This window comes from Dama dama, chromosome 32 (assembly GCF_033118175.1).
Source record: "Dama dama isolate Ldn47 chromosome 32, ASM3311817v1, whole genome shotgun sequence".
NCBI lineage: Eukaryota > Metazoa > Chordata > Mammalia > Artiodactyla > Cervidae > Dama > Dama dama.
Window position 1 is genome coordinate 32,778,783 of NC_083712.1, and position 24,294 is coordinate 32,803,076.

Genomic DNA, 24,294 nt, shown 5'->3' on the forward strand with positions numbered 1-24,294 from the left:
TAAAGTTAAATCTACCATTTTAGGTCCATAATGCAGTGGGATTAAGTACATTCACAATGTTATGAAACCATCACCACTCCCCATTTTCAGAACTTTTTTTCATCATCCCAAGCAGCACCCATTAAATGTTAATTCCCCACACCTTCCTCCTCCCAGGCTGACAATCTCTATTCTACTTTCTGTCTCTATGAATTTGCCTATTCTGGGCACCTTATATAAGTAGACGCATACAATATCTGTCCTTTGTCTGGCTTATTTCACTCAGAATAACGTGTTAAAGGCTCATCAACACCAGAGTGTGTCGGAACTTCATTCTTGTTTTTCCAATTCAAGAATAGTTGATGTACAAAATTATATGTTAGAGGTGTACAGTATAGGGATACACAATTTTAAAGGCTATACTCCATTTATACTTATTCTGAAATGTTGGCTATATTCCCTGGGTTGTACAATGTATCATAGCTTATTTTCCACATAACTGCTTGTATATCTTAATTCCGTACTCCTATATTGCCCCTTTCCCTTCCCTCTCCTCATTCATAACCCTAGTTTCTTCTCTATATCTGTGAGTCTGTTTCTTTTTTGTTATATTCACTAGTTTGTTATATTTTTTAGATTCCACACACAAATGGTATCATACAGTATTTATCTTTCTCTGAATTATTTCACTTAGCATAATAACCTCCAAGTCCATCCATGTTGTTGCTATTTCATTCTTCTTTATGGATGGGTAGTATTCCATTATATGTATGTATAAGAGGGAGAAGAAGGGCATGGCAACCTACTGCAGCTTTCTTGCCTGGAGAATCCCATGGACAGAGGAGACTGGCGGGCTACAGTCCACGGGGTTGCAAAGAGTCAGACACGACAGAGACTAAGCACAGCATATGTATATATACACACATGAATACCAAATCTTCTTTATTCATCCCTTGATGGACGCTTGCTTCCATATATCTTGGAAATTGTAAATAATTTCCAAGTGCCGCGAACACTGGGGCGCATGTATCTTTGAGTTCATGTTTTTGTTCTCTTCAGATATATATCCGGGAGTGGAATTGCTAGATGATATGGCAGTTCTATTTTCAGTTTTTATAGAAGCCTCCATATATTTATTTCCAAATTAGGTGTACCAATTTACATTTCCATCAAGAGTATAATAGGATTCCCTTTTCTGCACATCTTCATCAGCATTTGTTATTTGTGTTCTTTTTGACAATACCTATTCTGACAGGTGTGAGGTGATATCTCACTGTGGTTTTTGATTTGCATGTCCCCAATGATGAAAGCATGTCTTATTCACTCTAGTATTTATTCCTCCCCACACTCAAGCATGGGGTTTTCCTGTAAAGAAAAAAGGTAGTAAAGAATCTACCTGCCATGCGGGAGACCTGGGTTCAGTCCCTGGGTCAGGAAGGTCCCCTGAAGGAGGAAATGGCAACCCACTCCAGTATTCTTGCCTGGAAAATCTCAAGGACAGAGGAGCCTGGAGGGCTACAGTCCATGGTGTTGCAAAGAATAGAACACAACTGGAGCAACTTAGCACGCAGGCAAAACTTGTTCAAAGATGGGGTCCCTGTGCTCCTTGGCTGAAGAACACGGACACTCTGTGAACATTCCTCTGCCTTCAGGTTCAGTGGCCTAAGACTTTTCTCCCTTTTTCCTCGAGTACCTTCCCCCTTGACTTTATTTCTATCCTGTCTTTTTCCTCCAAGATTTTACCCTTTATCCATCCTTTAAATGTGGGCATTATTGATGCTCTGGCCTCTTCTCTCTTCACACTCCCGAAGGGTCATGGATAGACTTGTGGCTTTAACTATGATCTCCAGGTGTGTAATTCACAAATCTCTCCCAAGACGTGACTTTTCTTCTAAACTCCAGCTTTTTTGTCTCCAGGACCCTACTGGGACCACAAACTCAACATGCCTAAATCTTGAAGCATCTGCTCCCTGTCAACCAGTTCCTCTGCCTGTTCTTGGTATTTTATTAATGGTCTTTCTGTGAATGGTATCATCTTTCTCCCAGTCCCTCCTGCTGGAAACATCAGGCCTCGTTTTGACTCTTCCCTTCCCCTCAAGCCCTAAATTCAATCAGCTCACAAATTCTGCAAGTTCATTTTAATACAATTTTTCTTGCTTGTGTTCCTTTCCACTCCCACTGCCACCACCCCGGTCCAGGTCCTTTATGGACTTACACAAAGATAGTGCCAGCCTCATTGCTGATCTCCATCCTACTCTCTACTTTTTTGCTATTTCCACCTTCATCTTCTAACCCCACTTTGGTGACATTTTCTCCTCTGACGATCTTCAATGATTCCTTGTTGCTCATCTTCTCATCCATTTATCAAGGTTCTCTTCAAACAGCACAACCTAATTTTCTACTGTCATCTTCCACTGCTCCCAGTCACTCAACAGTACCGGACGCTGCAGTGAACAAGAGGAACACACAGACAAAAATGTGTAGGGTGTGCTCCCTGACTTTGAAAGGAGCAAAGCATATGGGAAAATATTTAATGGCAGTGCAGCAAGTGTCCTAATAGACAAGCTTTCTTGAAATTCAAGATGGTTTTAGGAAAATAAGTGTCAGTGTCACTTTTAGATAACCATGGACTAATTTAAGTAAAAGGAATGGTATCCTATGTAGGGTAGCTCACTCACAGAATCTTGGGAGGACTGGTAATTCATATTCAGAAGTTAGGCAGCCAGAGTCACAGTGGCCAAAACCATGACTCTGAAATGGGCCAGTGAGGTGAGCATTAGTGTCTTGGTGTTCTAATCACGATAGCTAGAAACCAACAAGAGGCACTAGGACTGCAGCCAGGCTGCCCCTTGATTTTACTGCCACAACTGCCATCACCCACAACTAGGATGGATCCTCCTATCCCTGTTTCTTTGCATCACTGGTTTCTTGAATGGTCAGGAATGGGTGCATCTGATTGGCCAAGTCTGTCATGTGCCTCCTCCTTAGCTGCAAGGGAGCCTGGGAAGTCATGCACCTGGCATTTCTAGGTTCTATATGGGGAGTTGGGCTTTGTCTCCAAGGCTTGTAAGGTTGGGATTCCTTAAACGTATGGAGTCTAGAGGTTGAACATGCAAAATGGACAAATGTTTGCTTATACAACTTAAGGGGAATTGTTTGCATAAAATTTTTATGTAAAATCTAGATTTAACGCCAGTGCTACCTACCATCTAGCATTTTTGGAAACTTCTCCTAAGACATTAAATAGCACTTAAAGTACACTATATAAAATCTAGAAATGACTGTATACAATCATTCTTACCTTTAAAATGTTGACTTTGATCTTTATTGATGTTGTATCAATGGCAATGGCAAAAAAAGAGGTTATTTCTCAGAGTAGAGCACAATGGAAATCATTTTCTGTATCTACCTGTTTCCCTGGAGGTCAGATTCACGCAAAAATTCATGAAAAGGTTGAAGGCTTGAAAATCCTGCCTATCCATTTTTCACAAAAAAGTTGAGGATTATACGGTTAGGGTAACAGGGCTCTTTTTAAATATAGATCTTAGTCTCAAAAATCACACAATCACATACCTTTGTCCTTGTGTAGCCAAATTTGCTGTATAATATACCAGGAATATTACAAAACTAAAACAGAGAATACAGAAAATGATTGATACTAAGTAGAAAGTGACCTATACGAGGTGAACACAGAGTGTAGACCGCCTGATGTGACAAGGAATTATGGGAATACATATGCATTAGACTATGAAAGAAAAGTCTTCACAAAGGTGAAGCATTAGTCAAGCATTGTAAAATGAGTAGATTGCCATTAGTGTGTGTGATTACAGATGACCACAAATTTACCACTCTTCCCAATGATGGTTGAAGTCCAATTCACTCCCTCTTAAATCCTCTGTGACTTGCTTAACTGATAAAACATAGCATTAGCGACATTCTAGAACTTCCAAGGTTAGGTCATAGGGCTTACATTGCCTGTCTGGGAATCCTGGAACAATCTCTGGGAGCCCTGAGCTTCCATCCAAGTCTATCAACTTGGAGACGGCCATGCTAGAGAGGCCACATGTGGGCAGTTTGGTTGACAGCCCCAGCTGAGCCCAGCCTTTCAGTCAGTCATCCCTGTCCAAGTGTCTGACACACGGACAATTGTTTTAAACTCACTAAACCAGCCCATCTGCCATATGAACACCACCAACTGATTTTTATCAATATCAACAGTAGAGTCATCCTTGCAAGCTCAGTCCTGCTCCAATTTCTGACCCACAAAATTGTGAAGTATAAAATGATTGCTAGGTTAAGCAACTGTTTTCAGGCAGTTTGTTATGTATCAATATATTACCAGATCATCAGGTTTAACAAGTGGGAAAGAAGATTCAGCTAAAACATTCAGCTAACACATGCTCTTCAGCTCCAGTCAAGTTGAACTTTATCATTTCCCACATATACATGGTCATCTCTGCCCCACTGTACCTCCCACATCCTTCGACCGCCTCCACAATCCCAAATTCCAAATCCTACACACCTCTTTCTTTGTTTTCCCAGCAAACTGCTGGTTTCTGCTTCCTCTGAACTTGTATCCTTCCACCTCTCCAAAGCCTCACTAGGATGGCACTGTCCCTTTTCCCCACAAGAGTACAAATTTGTGTCTACTGTCCCAATTAATTAGGAGTGCCCCTCCCACTCCCCAAAGTGTCCCATTCTAGTCAATAAATTATACGGTCACTCTATGCTTAACATGCTGCTTTGAATCCCAGTTATTTGTGTAGAATTCTCCCTCTTATGCTAGATTATTTGGTTACTTGAAGAAACCGAGTATTATAGCTTTCCTTCCTACTGAGCACCTACACCACACTGCCTCATGTATCTGAGCCTTCACTAGCAACTTGGGTGATCAGCTTGCAGGCTAGACTGAGCTGAGGACTAATGAGAAAGAAGACTAACACTTGGAAAAGGTTATTTCCAGGTTGGTTTACTCTGGAACCAGAAAAAAGGCAGTGTAGCGGGCTCCTGAGATAAAAGGAAACCCACCAGGTCAGCAGAGCCCAGGACTGCAGGCCACGACCTTTTGGCTGGTAGAGGAGATAGGCAGTGATTATGTCAGTTCAGATCCAGATTTTTAGACCCTGTTTTCTCGACATGACAGATATATAACCTGGTTATTAGTGACAGTTTTCTTTTGTTGAGACTGGACCTACCTAATCTGTCAGTGCAGCGGCAACCTGGCCATGGCTAACCAGAAAGACATTCAGTAAAAGCTTAATGACAAAAGTCAGTAGCACTAAGTCACTATGGAAAGCCATGGAAAAATGTAACCAGCTTACCTAACCTAGCTGGTAAAGGCTAATGGAAATAAAATGCTAAAAACTTATGATTTCTCAACCATTATATTCACTAAATGTTTCTATTATGTCTCTGGTTTTATAAAAGCAAAATCTCTTTTCTCCCCCATAAGGCCTTAACCCTACTTAACGTAGCTCACTTTGGCCATCTGACCCTTCAATCTGAAATATTCTTAGAAAATGAACTGTTACCCATTAACTCATAACAAATTTTATAAGAAGAAAAGACTGTGATTTTATTTTCAGATTTTTGGAAATAGTTTTCAAAAAAATAAAGTGACAAGAACACATACAAAAATTGCAACCATTCATTGAACTATGAGCTCTTAGCAGAGGAAAGGACTTTTGAAGTATTTGAGTCCCTCTCCTTCTGAAAGCCAGGATCACTTCTCAAATGTCCCTCAGGCAAGCAGCCTCCTCAAACCTTTCCCAAATTTGATGAACTTCATCTCTTAAAAGTTAACAGGAATCATTTAAAATCATTTAGAACAAAAGGAAGAATAAAATACAGGAGGCATGCCTCTTAAGTTATATGTTTTTAGAGAAAACTCACATCCTTGAAACAGCTTTGCAATATGCAGAGCACAGTACTGGCTTCATAGAAAACGAAATGACTCTGTACTCGCATTCTTTAAACGTGAAGAGCAGCTGTCATCTTCCTCTATAAAAATTAGCAAGCAATATTCATTCAGGTACATTTGTTTAACTGTACTTCATATAGTTTTATACTTGGGATGAGGCTAAAACAAAACACAAAAACCAGCCAGCCCAGAGCTATTAATAAAACAAACAGTAATTACTGAGAGATGTGCCCAAGTGAAAAGTCAATCCTGAATACCAAAACAAGTTTCTAATTACATAAATAAGCTGACTGAAAATTTCCACACCTGGAAGATTCTGATTACGATAAAGAAATACGTAAAATGGGAACAGTAAGTAAACGTGATGATTTGGTTCCTTTCTGAAGGTCTACTGGTCCAGCTGCCAGCCATATAAGTCTCTGGGTTCTCAACGAAGTGTGACCAGTTCTTCTGAAGAGGTAGGATGAATAGCAACCGTGTTGTCAAAGTCAGATTTTGTTGCTCCCATTTTCACTGCGACTGCAAAACCCTGCAGCATTTCATCACATCCAATTCCCTGCATATGGATTCCAACCACCTGCAAAAGAAAAGAAAAAAATTTTGTACCTCCACAATTCCATGAGCCAATTCCTTGTGATAAATCTCCTTCTACATGCGTGTGCACACGCACACACATATTTGTACACTAATGATTTTTTTATTAGTCATGAGAGATACCTAGTATTTACAAGCCTCTAAAGAAACTTACATCTCTAATCCTGATATAGCATAAAGCAGCCTACATGGCCCTGCATAATTCTGCCCCAACATCCCTCCACTGCCCACCTCACTCAGCTCTCCCAAAGGCTCTCCGCTTTCCAGCCTCACCAGCTTTCTTTCCTCCCAGCCTGAGTATTCACCATGCTCTCTGCTGATGGAACACAGGCTGTTCCCTCTGTCTGGACACTCTTTCCTCCCCTCTCAAGTGTTAAGTCCTTTCATTCTTCAGATGGCTACACCTGCCTTTCTGACCAAGTTAAACCATCCATCATGTGAGCACTCAGTCCCAGTATTACTCCATCACGGTTCTATCACAACTGCAAAGTTGTATTACTTGGGGACTGGACAATTACAGTCCGTCTTTCCCTGCAGACACTGATCTCTAGATGGAGGGGACCCTGTCCACTTTTGCTTTCCACTCTATCCATCTAGCCTAGCACAGAGATAGCTCTTAGAGGCACTCAACCCACACGTGCTGGCTGACTGCACAGATGACCATCGAGAGGCATTTGTTTCAAATCACACTTTTCAATAAGGTTTCTAAATATATTTAAAAACTAGTTAATTTCATCTAAATATACTTAAAAATTAGTTAATGTTCATCTCCAGCAAATATTTTTAGGGTAAGTAGTTTGCTGAAAGACAAAGTTAGAGAATATAAAGTTTCATCACAAAAATATTGTGCTTCAAAACAAATCAGGAATATACTTAGTATAACTGAACAGTACACTTAAAAGATGGTTAAGATGCAAATTTTATGTTACATATACATATTTTTAACAGTTGAGAAAAACTATATCTCAATATAAGACAAAGAAATCTCAAATCATATACTGTATATATTCAACATGGCTAAATTTTTAGATACTGTGATCTAAACTGAATTCACAAATAGCTTCTGGTGATGGCATGAGTCTTAAGCTATTTCTGTTCATATCCCAGTTCTTAGCCTTTAGCTGACTATCAGGTAATGTTACCAAATGAATGAATGATAAATGGTATAAAGAAATAACGGGTATGAAGAGGTAAGTAAGGACCTCACTGTTTCAATAACTAGACATCTCAGGCTTCTCAGGCTACTGAGAACATTCAGGGAAAGAAACAGCAACTTTTATTTTGCTGCCAAACTACTTACTTCTCTTCATACTGATTCTCTGCCTCTGTTAACTGTCAGTGACATTGATTTTCATAAGCCAGGGCCTGTCTTGTGGCTTTCAGTCTAAGGGACACTGATTCAGATACAAACTATGCCCTTTTTAATAAGAAAAGTTGGAAACTACATCTGAATCTTCAGGTATCACTTCTCACAGAGCCATGTTCCCAAGGCATATTGCTAAGTTCTACCTTAATATTTAACTCAATTTATAGAAAAGCCCAATAAGCTGACCTAATATCAAAACAAAACCCATTTTTAAAGTTATTAAAAAAAAAAAAAACAACACAAAACACCAAACTGTTCAACTTCAAACCAAAATCACAATGAAATACCACTTCACATCCACTAGGATGGCTACAACTAAAAAAAACACAATAACAAGTGTTGGTGAAGGTAAAGAGGACCTGCAACCCTTGTATGTTGCTAAAGGGAACATAATATGGTGCAGTCACTTTGGAAAACAGTTTGGCAGTTCCTCAAAATGTTAAACCATAAAAGATAATTGATTATCTCAGAACACTTTACTAAATAAACTTCTTCCTCACTGATTGGTTACGTTAAATCTAAACTTCTTACATTAAATTCTTGCATTTACCAATATTTCTGAGTTGCCTATCTGTTCTGGCCTATTGGTCAATGACATCCTTTTCCCCTTATGTTTTTCTTTTTTGGGTCAAACCATGTAGCTTGTGGGATCTTAGTTCTGCAACCAGACTCCAACAGTGAAAGAGCCAAGTCCTAACTATTGGACTGCTAGGGAATTCCTCTCCACCTTACGTTTTCAAAGCAGTGGAACCTTCTTTCTATGTGAAATATTATGAATAACTCCAATATAGAGAGACAGATAAAAGTGCGACTGTGCTGGCTGAACCAGAAAAAGCTTAATGATTGGGTCTCTTCCCTTCCCACCTGACGAAAACACCCCCCACCCCTGCCAATCTTGAAGACACTCTTCAGCTTACTGGACTTGGCCCATACCTTTTCCTCTTTGTTGGCACAAACCATTTTCATCACACATTTTGTTTTCCTTTTGGTAACTGCATGATACATTGGTGTAAAGGTAGTAGAATAAGTCTTCACATTTTCTTTTCCATATTTATAAATGGCTTCATCTGTAAGGCAGGGGGGAAAAAGCACCTATCAGAAACTGAAACAATTCCACTGAGCAGTCAGAGAGATGGCCAGAAATACATAACCTGAATCAAGTCATGAAGGAAAATTACTCTAAATGACAAGGAAGGACATTCTACAACATAAATGTCAATATCATCAAAGACAAAAGACAGGCTAAGGAATTCTGTCTCTTGACTAAAGGAGACCAAAGAGGTATGAAAACTAAATATACTGTACTATTCTAGAACAAATCCAAGACTTGGGGGAAAATGATAAATATAAAATTATTTGAGGTAATTGGCGAAATTTGAATAAGGTCTAAAGTTTAGATAATATTGCATGTATTTAAATATTCTCATTTGAAACTGCTTCTGTAAGGCAATGGCCTTGTTCTTAGGAAATAGATACTGAAGTATGTGTGTGCAAACAGCGAGAAAATGATAAAGCAAAAACGTGATCGGCAGACAGGAGTCCTCTGGTGTTTCTGCAACTCTTCTTTAAATTTGAAATTAGTTCAAACTAAAAAGCTTTAAAAAGTCAAGACAGATAAAATGGAGTGGGGAAAAGGAATTATACTTTCAAAGTAGTTAACAACTGGGAAGAAACTGGAGATATGATAAGAAGCTAACTACTGTGCTGGCCCAAAAGTTCATTCAGGTGTTTCTGTAACATCTTATGGAAAAATGTGAATGAATTTTTTAACCAACCCAATAAAAAGAAATATAATTTGGGGAGCTGAGATAGATTTAGTCAGCTGATAGACACCTAGCTAAAGTTAGCAGAGGAGGGGAAGAAACCATAAATGACCTTTGTTTTTAGCCACCTACCTTCTGTGAGTCCCACTGTCCCAATAGGGGGGTGGCTGAAGACCACTGTGGGGATATTGTCATAGTCTAATTTGGAATCTTCTTTGCACTCAAAAAGTCTATGGGCAAGTTTTCGGCCAGCAGCAATCGCAACTACAAAGATATTTTAAAATCAGTGTCTAGCTTATTGTTCATTTTAACATAGCAGAATTGTTCTACTAATCATTTATTCATCTGGCTTAACACAAAAATTCAAGTTTTTCATCAACGCTCATTACAATATCCAGTTCAATATAATAAAGACCTATCGATGCCTAAATTAACAATCCAAAACAATTTGCTTATACGAATTCTACACATTCCATTACAATCCCCCCACATCCAAGAAACACATTTGCAAGTTTGCAAACATCGGGCAGTTACCTATTTTTTTTAATTAAACTTTTTATGTGATATGGGAATATAGCTTATTAAGGGCTTCCCTGGTGGCTCAGATGGTAAAGAATCCACCTGCAATGCAGGAGACCTGAGTTCAATCCCTGGGTTGGAGAGATCCCCTGGAGAAGGGAATGCCTTCAGTATTCTTGCCTAGAGAATTCCATGGCCAGAGGAGTCTGGCAGGGGTTGCAGAGTCGGACACGACTGGGCAACTAAGCCCACGTGATAGCTGATTATCAATGTTGTGACAGTTTCAGGTGGACAGCAAAGGGACTGAGCCACACATGTACATGTACCTATCCTCTTCCATGGCAATTACCTCTTAATGAGGATGTTAGCTTTTTGATACAATATTTACGGAGCAAACCATCTCAAGCATCTATTTCAAGCATCTTCAGTTCTACTTTACAATCAGCTACTTCACAGGAATATTTTAAGTGTCTTTTAAAAATCATTTTTATTTCTTATTAAGTTTTTAAAAAGTTTACTTTCCTTAGCCTGTTTTTATTCCTAACAGTCTTTTAGAACCCATGCCTGAGTTCAATATAAGCACTGGTTTTTAATTTTATTGACTTCAAACTGACAAAAAGTTTTTTTCCAAAGTAAGGAATCAGTAGGATATCGAAGAAATTTTCTTCACTTTGACAAAACTTTTGGCTGTTCAATTATGTTATGAAGTCTTTGAAACTTTGCTTGTTTTGCTTTTGTTGAGAGAGTTTCCTAAAGGAGGTGAAAGGCTTTGGGTGTGTGACCAAGGAAGTTTCCTTGTGAGTAAGAACTGGGCCATTGTGGAAAGGCTGGTGAGGCCCCAGAGGGGACAGAATGAAGCTGATGCAGGGATGCTGCTAACAGAAGCGGGTAGAGAGCCTGAAACACCACCAGTTAACTCAGGCAATAGGCTGAGGCATGGGATTCAAGGGATGGGGATCAATCTTAGTTGTATCAAGACTAAATAGTCAGGGCAGGATATTGGGAGATTGGGATTAACATATACACACCACTATATACAAAACAGAAGGCAGAGAAGGGGATGACAGAGGATGAGATGGTTGGATGGCATTACCAACTTGATGAACATGAGTTTGAGCAAGCTCTAGGAGTTGGTGATGGACAGGGAAGCCTGGCGTGCTGCAGTTCATGGCGTTGCAAAGAGTCAGACACGACTGAGCAACTGAACTGAACTGAATAAGAACTACTGTAAAGCACGGGGAACTGTTCTTAGTACTCTGTAATGACCTCTATGGAGAAAGAATCTGAAACAGACTGTATATATGTATAACTGATTCACTTAGCTGTACACCTGAAACTAATACAAAACTGTACATCAGTTACACACCAATAAAATTGTTTTAAAGACTAAATAGTATGTAAGAAATATATAAGATTAAAATATATATTTTCTTATAAAAATATAAGAAAGCCACTCCAAATCACTACTTCCCAAGGCCACTTCCTTCCACGAACACAACTCAGATTCTAATTTCCAGCACTGTTCAGAGGGTGACTGTATTATTGGTACAAAAGTTTCAGTCTTCGCTAAGCATTTTTAAAATCTTTTAATAAAGAAAATTGAATACTACTAAAAGCATTCTCCAAGTAAAAATGGAACTTATTCAGAAAATGTCAGGTACCCAACCAACATCCATTTCAAAACATTTTTATCATAAAGGCACCCATCTTTTTAACTTTGCTTGAGCTGATTTGACTTTAGAAAGCGCAACAGTTTTCTATAACACACAGAGCCTCCCTTACCCCCCCAAAAGAAGAAACATTACCTGGAGTAAGAAGAGCTTTTCCACACACATCCCCAACTGCATAGACACCTTTTACGGTAGTATTCTGGAATTCATCTACTATGATGTGACCTTTGTCATCAGTTTGAATCCCCTAAAATTGTAAAGGGACGTCAGGTTAAGTATTTGGCCCATCTAAAAAAAAAAAACAGCTGACATCTCTGGATCCACCTCACTCCAGGGACCTCTTCAGCCTGAATCTCTAAGAAACCACAAGACTCAACCACAGGATGAAAAGCATCCTTGCAAGTTGGCAAGTTGGGTATCTTTCATTGGACTTAAAAGGTAAGTATTTTATCCACTTTTGAGGAGTTTTAACAGGATTTGCCTTTGCGTTGTACGATTCAGTGGGCCAGGCAAGCCTGAGAAGGAATCACTCAGCTGTCAGACATGGAAACTGGCATCCCTGTGGAGTCCATCTAAGACAGTGATTTTCAATTTTTCCCTTGGAAGCACTACTCCTGAAGCATGCTAACTCATACATCAGACGGGCATAGCCTGAAGCAGTAATCAAAAGCAGAGTTTGTTGAAGTTTACAGTTTTATCTTTAAAAACCCAAGCAAAATTTGTATTCTACTCTAAAACATATCAATGCTGCCTTTAACCAAATTTTTTTGCCTATACGTCAAGTTGAATTTTTGCTCCAAAAAGATGTGTGATGCTCATCTTGTGGTTTTGCAGATCCCAGGTGTATATATCCCCAAATGAGAAGTAGAGAGGCAGCAGGCTTAGGGAGAAGGTAGTGTAGTGGTGAAGAGTACAGCCTTTGGAACATGGAGATCTGGGTTGAAGTTCCAGCTCTGCCACTTAACTATTGATAGTTATGAGACCTCCCATTTATCAACAAACACTTGCACTTCTAAATGAGGCATTAATGTAGTCACTGTGGATACAGTGGTAAATAATACAGACATCTCTATTCCCTGCAGAGTTTATAAGCCTGGTGGACAATTTCTTATCTCTGTGCCCCTGGGCTCCTCATCCTTACCCCTAAAACAGTTGTTGGCAAGAATAAAGTAGGTTAGTATAGCACAGAGAACTCTTCTCAATACACTGCAATGACCTATATGAGAAAAGACTCTAACATAAAGAGTGGATATATGTATACGTAAAACTGATTTCCTTTTCTGTACAGCAGAAACTAATACAAAATTGTAAATCAACTCTACGCCAATAAAGTTTTTTTTAAAGATCAAAGGAGGCTAGTACCACGTTGCCAAGACTTATGCAAAGTAATCATTCAATTTGCAGTCTAAAAATATATCAACACTGAACTGAGGGAAAATTTTTGCCTCATTTTTTAAAAATTCAGCAAATACAGTTGAAAATTGGACTTGCAATGTTTAGGTCTGAACAATGGCACAACATCTCCTGAAAGGTGAAAAACTGAATGAATAGCTTCATTAATATAAATAGATTACAAATTTTACTAAGTTTCACTGAATAATAAGATTAAAATCAAGTAAAACATGTCCCTGGATATTTTATTCTTTTTAATTATAAAAAATGCCTTTTAGTGAAATGAAAAAGAGATGGAACTTAAAACAGATACTAATATTATAATATAAACCAAACTGTCACACACTACTCAAGAGGCTCCATCAAATACATAGTGAAAGTCACTCAGTCGTGTCTGACTCTTTGCCACCCCATATAAACCTCCACCAAATATATAAAATATTCTATTTTTACTAGAAGAGTATAGCATATAAAATATTCTATTTTTACTAGAAGAGTATAGCATATCACAACAATTATCATTATCCTCACCATCAGCAGCAGCTGATTAACATTTGTTGAGTTCATATTATAGGCCAGCTTCTAGGCAAGTTACTTTGCATGCACTTCCTCATTTACTTTCTCTCTAACCCAATGTGACAAGTACTATTTTTATTTCCACATTTCTATGAAGCAGTTGAAACTTAAACAGTAGCTAAGCGACTTGCCTAAGGCCAAGAAACTGGTATAAGGTTCAAAATTGGGTCAAACACTGGGACCCACACCCCAGGCTACTGTACCAGACTGTCTTTTAAAACTTAAAAGGACACATAAGAATGATGGTACTGGTAGGTCAGCTTCACAGGCATACCCATTCCTGAGTGCCACAATGTCCCGGACAAGTCACACACCCATCCATCACGATGAGAGCTGCAGACGGGAAGGAATAATTATCGGGCTTTAAGGAGACAGGTATCAAAGGACAAAGGAAATCTGTAAGGAGGAGGCTAGTCAGGAAATAGCAAGACAACGACCTGATCTAGAGTGAGGACACTAGAAATGGAAAAAACAAAAAACTTTTAAAAACTTTCAAAGGCAGAAGCAATGGGATTTGATGACAAACTTAGACACATGAAATGAAAAGAATCAAACAGAACCCACTCAAGTTTTGGGGGGTCTGGGACTGGATCAGGGGAAACCACAGGACTACCAACTGATTCAAGAATGTTTTAGGCAAGAAGGGAGGTCAAAAAGCTCAAACTTCTGGTTACAACGTAAGTATTAGGGATGCAGTATACAAGATGACTATAGACAACACTGCTGTGAAGAGGGTATGTAAATTCTGAGTTCTCAGCGTACACAGAAAAAATTTTCCCTTTTTTCTTTCCTACTTTCTTTTTATTGTATCTGTATGAGAAGATGGATGTGAGCTGACCCTTCTGTGGTAATCATTTCACAATACACGTAAATCAAATCATCATGCTGTATTCACTAAACTTACACAGGGATATACATCAACCATTTTTCATTAAAACTGGGGTGAGGGGAAGAACGTCATAGGCAGACTAGGTCACTTACCAGTTTGTTTAAATTCAGGCCCCTGGAGTTTGGGTCCCGCCCAATGGCCCAGAGCAGGCAGTCAACATCTGTAATAGTGGTGAAGGTGGGTTCCCTACCAGGAATCGAAGTAACCATGCAGAGTTCCAGGCCCGAAGATGTTTTTTTAACTTCCCTGACCTATCAGCAAATACAAGTTATTAACTGGGGGTGTGGGGAATGGGAAGGAAAGCAAATAAACAAGAAACTAGAATTCTTTTTTTTTTTTTTGAAACTAGAATTCTTAACATTTAAAAACTCTCCACTGAATCCTGCAAATGAGTCAGGATTCAGTGTGTGTGCTCAGTCATGTCTGACTCTTTGAGACCCCAAGGACTGTAGCTTGCCAGGCTCCTCTGTCTGTGGAATTTTCCAGGTAAGAATACTGGAGTGGGTTGCCATTTCCTTCTCTAGGGGATCTTCCTGACCCAGGGGTCAAACCCGCATCTTCTGCTTGGCAGGCAGACTCTTTACCACTGAGTCACTTCTACTTCTGCCCAAAGGCCACCCAGACTAGAACTCTCTGGAGCCAAGACAGTATCCTCAGTGACCCCAAATCAGACAGCCAGTGGCCAGAAATGTCAACTCATGCCAACACCCTAACACTTCAGCTTAAAAACAAAGTACTTTAAAGTGTACTTCAAAGCTGTGATAAAATTTTAAATCACAAATCTAAGCACAGTGATTTGTAGCTGGAGTTGGGGGAGGAAATGGGCTGTAGCAGCTTCATTAAGAATTTTCTAAACTGCACAATCCTTGCTTCTCCCAGGACACTCTTACCGATTGGGGAGGAGGGTAAGATTAGGTAAGGAGGGTGAAGGACATATAAAGTTTAGTGAGAGTCCGAAGGGGATTCTGATGTTGACTTTCACCACCAGTCCAGACTTCAGCATTTACAAAGCAACTTCAGATTTATTATTTTACTTATGATATGGCCTATGCTGAAAGGACAAAGCTTTGCAGGGGGGGAAATCATTTTTACAAGGCTCATACTCAGGGAAAAAAATATGACAAGTAGGTGATTCCCTGAGAATAAAATATATATATATACACACACATATATATATACACAGTCACTTTGTTATTGTTTTCATCTACAAAACTCAATGATATGCTTTCATAAGAGATTCCATAATAATATTTCCTGAAAAAAGTATAAACTTGAAAAATAAGGATGTTCAATGAAGACTTTGGTTTTTTAAAAACATTTATTATCTTATCTATCATATATTTATCTAGTTGTTCTGGGTCTTAACTTGCGGCATGCAGGATCTTCGATCTTTATTGCAGCATGTGGGACCTAACTCCCTGACCAGGGATCGAACGCAGGCCCTCTCTACTGGGAGTGCAGTCTTAGCCACTGGACCATCACGGAGATCCCCAATGATGACTTGGAGCACAAAAATTATAGTTTTAGTTCCAACTAAACTAAATTCAACTACCAGATTCCTAATCTTTTATACCTTAGACTTCATTAAAACATCGATGTGAAATACAGCTTCTTAGGATAAAGAAAAGACTTGGAAGCACTCTAGAAAGGAATAAACCGGCTGGGGTAGATGTAATTTGTGTTGATGAAACTAGTGGGGTGCAGGACAGATAGACGACCAGGGTGGCAAGCTCGCCCAGGGCTCAGCCGTACCTGAGAGTACTTCAGCACCTCAATGCCAGCATTCTCCAGCTCTTCAGTACAGTTGGAACTGATTATTGAATCAAAAGTTCTAAGCACCTGTATACAGAGGCAGCCGAGGGATGGGTGGCAGGAAAGAATAAAACTTGATTAAGGATAACGCTACAAACCTGGGAGGAAATTTCAGTATCAATCCCTCTCTTTCTTCTTCATTCATGGCCACACTGTGAGTTTTTTTAAACCATTTTAAGAAATTAAAATATAGTTAATTTACAACGTTGTACTAGTTTAGGTGTACAGTAGAGTGAGTCAGTTATACGTACACATTCCTCTTAAATATTTATTTGGCTCTTCTGCATCTTTCATTGTGCCAGGTGAACTGAGCTGCAGCATGTGGGATCCAGCCCCCTGACCAGGGATTGAACCCAGGCCCCCAGCACTGGGAGCGCATAGTCTTAGCCCCTGGACCACCAGGGAAGTCCCAGTGGTGAAAAACACATAATGTTAAATTTACCCATTTAACCATTTCTAAGGACACAGTTTGACAGTGTTATGCGTATTTGCATTGCTGTGCAACCAGAATCTTTCCCCTTGCAAAACTGAGACTCTGGGGTGGGGGAGGGATAAATTAGTAGGCTGGGATTAACATATGCACACTACTTTATGCAAAACAGATAACCCACAAAGAGTGACTGTATAACACAGGGAACTACATGCAATATTGTGTAATAACCTATAAGGAAAGAAAATTTGAAGAATACATATATGTATGTATAACTGAATCATTGCTGAACACTTGAAACTAACATGATACTGTAAATCAACTATACTTCACTTAAAAAAAACAACTGAGACTCTGTACCCACTAGACAACTCCCCATTTCCTTTCCCCCAGTTCCTGGCAACGCCATTCCATTTTCTGTTTCTCTGAGCATAGGTACTCTAGATACCACATATAAGTGGAATCATATATTTATCTTTTTGTGATTGGCGTGTTTCATTTAGCATAATGTCCTCAAGCTTCGTCATGTTGTAGCATGTGTCAGAATGTCCTTCCTTTTACAAGCTGAATAATATTCCATTTTGTGTGGATATACCATACCTTTGTTTATCTATTCCTGTGTGATCAGACACTTGGGTTGCTTCTACCTCTTAGCTATCGTGAATAATGCTGTGACGAACATAGGTAAGCAAGTATCTTTGATGTTTCCTTTTAATGCAAAGAATGTACTAAATTTTGACTGAATGTTAATAATCCAATACTATCTGACCACATGAAATTGATTTTCTGAATAAGAAATTAACCTGGCAGTCTGCTCAATTTAACAATATTTATGTTTAAGACTGTATGCCTTATTAGGGCATTGGATACTACCCACTGCTTCATGACAGAAACACCAGCCAGGGTGCCCACTGTTCTCAACTAGCAGCTGGTGGCTGTGAAGAACATTGGTCCTAATCCTGCTTTCTATGCAGCTCCATGAGGAAGAGAATACACACTCTGCACCCTGTATTTACTGACAGCGTAAGAGGAAATGTTCCCTGTATTTATTATTTTTTTGACTGCGCTGGGTTTCATTATTGCACATGGGCTTTCTCTAGTTGTGGCGAGCAGGGGCTACTCTCTAGTTGTGAAGCACAGGCTTAGTTGACCCAAGGCATGTGGAATCTTCCCAGACCAGGGATCAAAAAACCCAGCCCCCTGCATTGGCAGGCAAGTTCTTAACCATTGAACTGCCAGGGAAGTCCTCCCTGTAAAATTTTTAAAAGATTAACATCAAGAACAGATTTTACCTTATCATGCCGTATCATTATTGATGTCTTAGAGCCCAGGGCAGACAGGATGCCAGCTATCTCCACAGCGATGTAACCAGCACCAACAATGACACTGCGGCTACAAGAGCAGAGGGTTAAGATCGGTAAATAAGCTCATTTTAGCATGAATGTAGATTTACAGAAAAGCTAAGTATATCCCTGCCCAGGTTTTCCTAACGTTAACATCTTATATTCACAGCAGTACTATTCAGAATAGGCAAGACATGGAAACAAACTAAACGTTCATGGACAGACCAATGGATAAAGAAAATGTGGTACACATATACAATGGAATACTACTCAGCCACAAAAGGAACGAAATGATGCCATTTGTAGCAACATGGATGCAACTAGAGGTTATCATACTAAGTGAAATAAGTCAGAAAGAGAAAAACAAAACCATGTGACATCACTTACATGTGAAATCTAAAATAAGACACAACTAAACTTATTGACAAAGCAGAAATAGACTCACAGAGGACAGCCTTGTGGCTGTGGGGGGTGGGGTTGAAGAAGGAATGGACTGGGAGTTTGGGGTTAGTAAATGTAGAGCGGATGGACACGGTCCTACTATATAGCACATGGAACTATATTCAATGTCCTGGGATAAGTCATAAAGAAAACCAATTCCAAAAACAATGTACATATTGTGTAATGGGTCACTTTGCTGTACAGTGGAAATTAACACAACATTGTAATTCAACTATACTTTAATTAAAAAAAAATAAAGTTAACATCTTATAAACCGTGGTTTCCACAGGACTGGAAAAGGTCACTTTTCATTCCAATCCCAAAGAAGGGCAATGCCAAAGAATGTTCTAACTACTGCATAACCGCACTCATCTCACATGCTTAGCAAGGTAATTCTCAAAATCTTTCAAGCTAGGCTTCAACAGTAGGTGAACTGAGAATTTCCAGTTCTCAGTTGTAAAAGCTGGATTTAGAAAAGGCAGAGGAATCACAGATGAAATTGCCAACATATGCTAGATCACAGAAAAAGCAAGGGAATTCCAGAAAAACATCTACTTCTGCTTCACTGACTATACTAAAGCCTTTAACTGTGTGAATCACTACAAACTGTGAAAAATTCTGAAAGAGATGGGAATAGCAGACCACCTTTCCTGCCTCTTCAGAAGCCTGTATGCAGGTCAAGAAGCAACAGTTAGAACTGGACATACACCAACAGGCTGGTTCAAAATTAGGAAAGGAGTATGTCAGAGCTGTATATTGTCACCCTGCTTATTTAACATATGCAGAGTACACCATGTAAATACCAGGCTGGATGAAGCACAAGCTGGAATCAAGACTGCTGGGGGAAATATCAATAACCTGATATGCAGATGACACCACCCTTATGGCAGAAAGCAAAGAGGAACTAGAGAGCCTCTTGATGAAGATGAAAGAGGAGAGTGAAAAAGCTGGCTTAAAATTCAACATTCAAAAAAACTAAGATCATGGCATCCAGTCCCATCATGTCATGGCAAATAGATGGGGAAACAATGGAAACAGTGATAGATTTTCTTTTCTTGGGCTCCAAAATCACTGCAGATGGTGACTGCAGCCATGAAATTAAAAGACACTTGCACCTTGAAAGAAAAACTATGACAAACCTAGACAGCATATTAAAAGTAGAGACATCGCTTCGCTGACAAAGATCCATCTAGTCAAAGCTGTGGTTTTTTCCACTAGTCATGTACAGATGTGAAAGTTGGACCTTAAGGAGTGGTCCGATAAGAATTGATGCTTTTGAGCTGTGGTGTTGGAGAAGACTCCTGAGAGTCCCTTGGACTGCAAGGAGATCAAAACCAGTCAATCCTAAAGGAAATCAACCCTGAATATTCATTGGAAGGACTGATGCTGAAGCTGAAGCTCCAATACTTTGGCCACCTGATGCAAAGAGCCAACTCAATGGAAGAGTCCCTGATGCTGGCAAAGATTGAGAGCAAAAGGAGAACGGGGCAATAGAGGATGAGATGTTTCACTCAACTGACAGGAGTTTGAGCAAACTTAGGGAGACAGTGAAGGACAGGGAAGCCTGGTGTGCTGCAGTCCATGGGGTTGCAAAGAGTCGGACATGACTGAGTGAACAACAACAAACGATGGCACAACTGTCAAAACTGACTCTGGTACATTACTGTTGACCACACTCTAGGCTTTATTCAGATTTCATCTGTCTTTCCATTCATCTCCTTTTTCTGTCCAATTCAGGATAACATAGTCATCTTAAGCAGAAAACAGCCTTCTGTAGAAGGAAAATTTATTTTTAGGTGTTTAAAAAATTCCTTAGCTTTGTTTCTTCAGAGAGGAAATAAAAAGCCTCTGAAGCTAGAGATGATTCCTTATGCAATGATCTTCACACCTAAAACTAAAAGTGGCATAGTTCTCACCACTATTATTCCCCTCTAGCTCAGTATTTCTCCTTCATTGCTGTTAAATTCTATCAGTCTTTCCAAGATGATGAAAGGCCAATTTAAGCAAGCCATTTAACCTGTAGGATAGATCTGCAATGAAACTAGATGTCCTGAAGAAATTCTGATCTAAGAAAGCAACTTAAACACTAGTTTGGACGAAGGTCTGAGTCCATAACAGGGAAGCTAACCCCAGCCCCCAGCACTTACTTCCCCACTGCAGCCTACAGAAAAAGGGCCCCCTTGGCCCCTTTTGGGGTTGGAGTTCTCGCAAGCGTCAAACACGGTCGTACTACTAGTACAATGCTTGGCTAAGAAGTAAGCAGTCAGGGGAGAAGAAAGGAAAACTTTTTATTATTATTATTATTTTTTTTTAGGAAACCTTTCTTTAGTATCTTCTACAGGTAAGGTGGGCTTCCTTTGTAGCTCAGTTGGTAAAGAATCTGCCTACAATGCAGGAGACCTGGGTTCGATCCCTGGGTTGGGAAGATCCTCTGGAGAAGGAAATGGCAACCTACTGCAGTATTCTTGCCTGGAGAATCCCATGGACTGTAGCCTGCCAGGCTCCTCTGTCCATGGGGTCACAAGAGTCAGACAAGAATTAGCTACTAAACCACCACCACCACCACAGGGAAGGTATCGTGCTGTGACTCCCAGCCCTTAGAGGGCTTCAGTCTGGATGGAGGATGTGGCATGAACCTGCACGGCTGGGGGGAGGCTGGAGCACGGGTCCTGTGGAGCATTGTGGGGCAGGGAGTTCTCCCTGCAACGGTATGATCAGAGGTGAGAACTCTCTTATACAATTCAGTGTACAAAAAGAGAAATGTCTAATTCAGAAACTAGGAAATAGCTCTTCTTCCCTTTCTAACGTCCCTTTTTCTTTTATATGTTGACTCATTCCTTTGGGTCTTTGCTCCTAATTCCCTCCTTTTTTCTCTCCATCTTCTTTCTTGCCCAAACATTTAAGTCCTAGTTTTGTTAAGCATTGCACTGGACGCCATGGGTAACAATCCCCACACTTGAGGAATTCTTGAGGGGAAACGTGCCCAGGGGTCCACTAAAGCACAGAGAACAACACTCAGTTCCTGCATGGGAGAGGGCACAGGAAATGCTCCTGACTCAAAGATGCATTCTCAGCAGAAACGATATACTAGAAACAGGTGAGAAATGACTTGGATTCTTCAGAGAGGAGACCAAAAATCTTCAAGGAGCTCAGTGTTCCCCTCTCAGCTCCCACAGGCCCATCTTGTATACTTCTTACCACTAAAGTAACCACTGGAGACAATCTTTTCATTTGCTTTGGTTTAGAACAAAAAAAGGAATTTATTGATTCATGTAACCAAGAAGTTCTGGCTTCAGGTATGGCTGCATCTAGGTGCTCAGATGCTGCGGTCCCTTAAAGACGCTCAGCTTTGCACTTCATGCTGGCTTCATTCCCAGGCTCCACACTGTCATACAAAGACTGCCAGAGGAATGAAGACACAGTGGCATGGTCTTAACAAGCTGAAGCTCAAGCTGGGGAGTGGACATCCAGGTTTGTGGAGTCTTGAGTTAAAACACCAGTCTTTAGTAGATGAAAAACTCAGTAAGTTAGGTAAAAATTGTGAACCAAGAACCACCTCCACATTCTCCTTACTCTAAACGTCTGCAGGTCTTAGAGTCTCCAGGAGAGGAGCAGGGCAGCCACGGCTCACCCTGGGGACACAGACACTTTGGCTGCCACCTATGAGAGGCCTCCACCACGTGGAAACAGTCTTATATTCTGTTGGGTCCCCAGAGCTCTTCTCTTTCCCTCATTACAGCCCTCAGAACTCCCTGCCCCACAGTATTCCACAGGGTCTATGCTCCAGCCTACCCCCAACCATAAGCCCAATGAGGGCAAAGCTGGATCATACAGCCCAGAGCACGTGTTAACCTCACCTACAAAGTTTGTTCCTTCTTTGATTATTCACTTACTTACCAACATAACAATGATAAAGGAGTCTTTAAAAAAGACAAAAATCATATACCCATTGTCATTTTCCTGTGTTTCCAGAGTCTTATTTATAACCTGCATATATTCATTTCTGAAACTTGCATTGCTACCTATGCAAGTTTCATAAATGGTTTAAAAATATGTAACGGACAGATATCTAGAATGAAGATTCTCTGAGTCTAGACTGAATTATATCATTTAAACACAATGAGTCATGACCACATTTCTGCATGTATTCTCACGTCTCATATCCTTCATCCCTAAAACTAAACAGATCATGAAGAAAGAAAGGCTGCTCTCTTAACATGCTGCCACATCCCAGCAAACCTAAACAGCCTGCTTGCTCTTCTCAAAGTCAGAAGATGAGCTGGTCTGAATATTGTAATGGGACATTTTCATGGTAGCCACGAAAATGCCAAGACACCCTTTTGTCCCTGGTGAACAGTCTGTGGCTCCAGGTGAATCAAGGTAAAGGAGCCAGCAGGGATTATGAGTCACCCGCCAGGAAGGCCTTTATGTAAAAGCTCGGGATTAAGACCTCATGGTGGACTGGCAGTGCCCGCCGAGGGAGCATCGGAGTTGAGCAATAACAATGACTCTGGGAGTGAGTGAGTGCTACTCACAGGAGATAAAGGCCAGTCTCTGGGCTAACAGGGCCCCTCCTCCTGTTCCCAGGTGCCCTAACACGTAGCATGAGGGAGGGGAGCACCCCTCTCATCTAGGAAGCCCGCAAGTGGCAGCTTCTTCAATAGGGACTTCCCTGGTGGTCCGGTAGTTGGAATTCTGTCCTTCCACTGCAGGGGGTGTAGGTTCCATACCTGGTTGGGGAACTAGGATCCCATGTGCTGCATGGTACAGCCAAAAAAAGAAAGAGAGAGACCATCTTCCTTGTTATCTTTTTTCTCTGTGTGTATCTAAACTGGTGACAGAGATTTACAAAGGTTATTTGGACAAACACATACAAAGACACTTTCAGGAAACCTATTTTTGTGGGACAGACAGAGGCTTCATTTATCCAGAGGCCTCTGCACTAGCCGCTCTGAAAACCTGAATGAGTCACTTTAGACACATTACCAACAGATGCTCTGTCACGCTGGAGAGAGAAGACAGTTTTAGGATTTCAGTGCTTATTCTCAAACCGCCCCCTGCATTTGAGTCTGGTCCTAAACATCTTACCATGGTCTTGGACTGAAAGCATGAAAAGATTTGAGCCGTTTATTGAGGGGCGCTCATGGATAAGAGACCTAAGGTCATAAAAAGAAAAGAGGTGGGAGAAGAGAATCCAGGAAATGTCTACACATAATATCTGGGAAGAGCAAGTAGAAGAAATGTTAGGAGACTGAGGAAGAATGAACATGGAGGTCAGGGAGAAAGGCGGCTTACCGAGGCAACTCTTCCAGCTGGAAAAACCCATCACTGGTTATTCCTAGGCTGGCACCTATGTAGGGAAAGGCAATATAGGTCACACCAACGGAGCTTTCTCTTGTAAAACAATCATATTCTATGCACAAACCAAACACCTTCTCAGTTCATCACTGTTTTGATGAGTTTTATTAGAGTCTCCACTTGGGAAGCTGCCAATCAAATCGTCCCAAAGTCAACATTTTAATTTCCTCTGCCATGATAAATAAATAACTATTACTTTTCTTTGAAGAATTAAGATCTCAGGTCCACCCTCAAATGGTTCA

At 40.3% G+C, this 24,294-nt stretch overlaps 1 protein-coding gene across 1 annotated transcript in view; it reads right to left on the bottom strand.

Moving 5' to 3' along the window:
• Positions 1-5,528: 5,528 nt before the first annotated feature.
• The window catches only part of GSR (glutathione-disulfide reductase), a 42,249-nt gene continuing 23,483 nt past the window's right edge, over positions 5,529-24,294 (bottom strand). Inside the window, exons 6-13 of the mRNA XM_061134905.1 lie at positions 23,990-24,044; positions 18,203-18,302; positions 16,421-16,507; positions 14,761-14,919; positions 11,947-12,058; positions 9,755-9,886; positions 8,793-8,926; positions 5,529-6,476 (exon numbers count right to left, since the gene is read on the bottom strand). Coding sequence (XP_060990888.1) covers positions 6,327-6,476; positions 8,793-8,926; positions 9,755-9,886; positions 11,947-12,058; positions 14,761-14,919; positions 16,421-16,507; positions 18,203-18,302; positions 23,990-24,044 — 929 coding nt within the window. The 3' untranslated portion in view covers positions 5,529-6,326. The remainder of the gene's footprint in view (positions 6,477-8,792; positions 8,927-9,754; positions 9,887-11,946; positions 12,059-14,760; positions 14,920-16,420; positions 16,508-18,202; positions 18,303-23,989; positions 24,045-24,294) is intronic.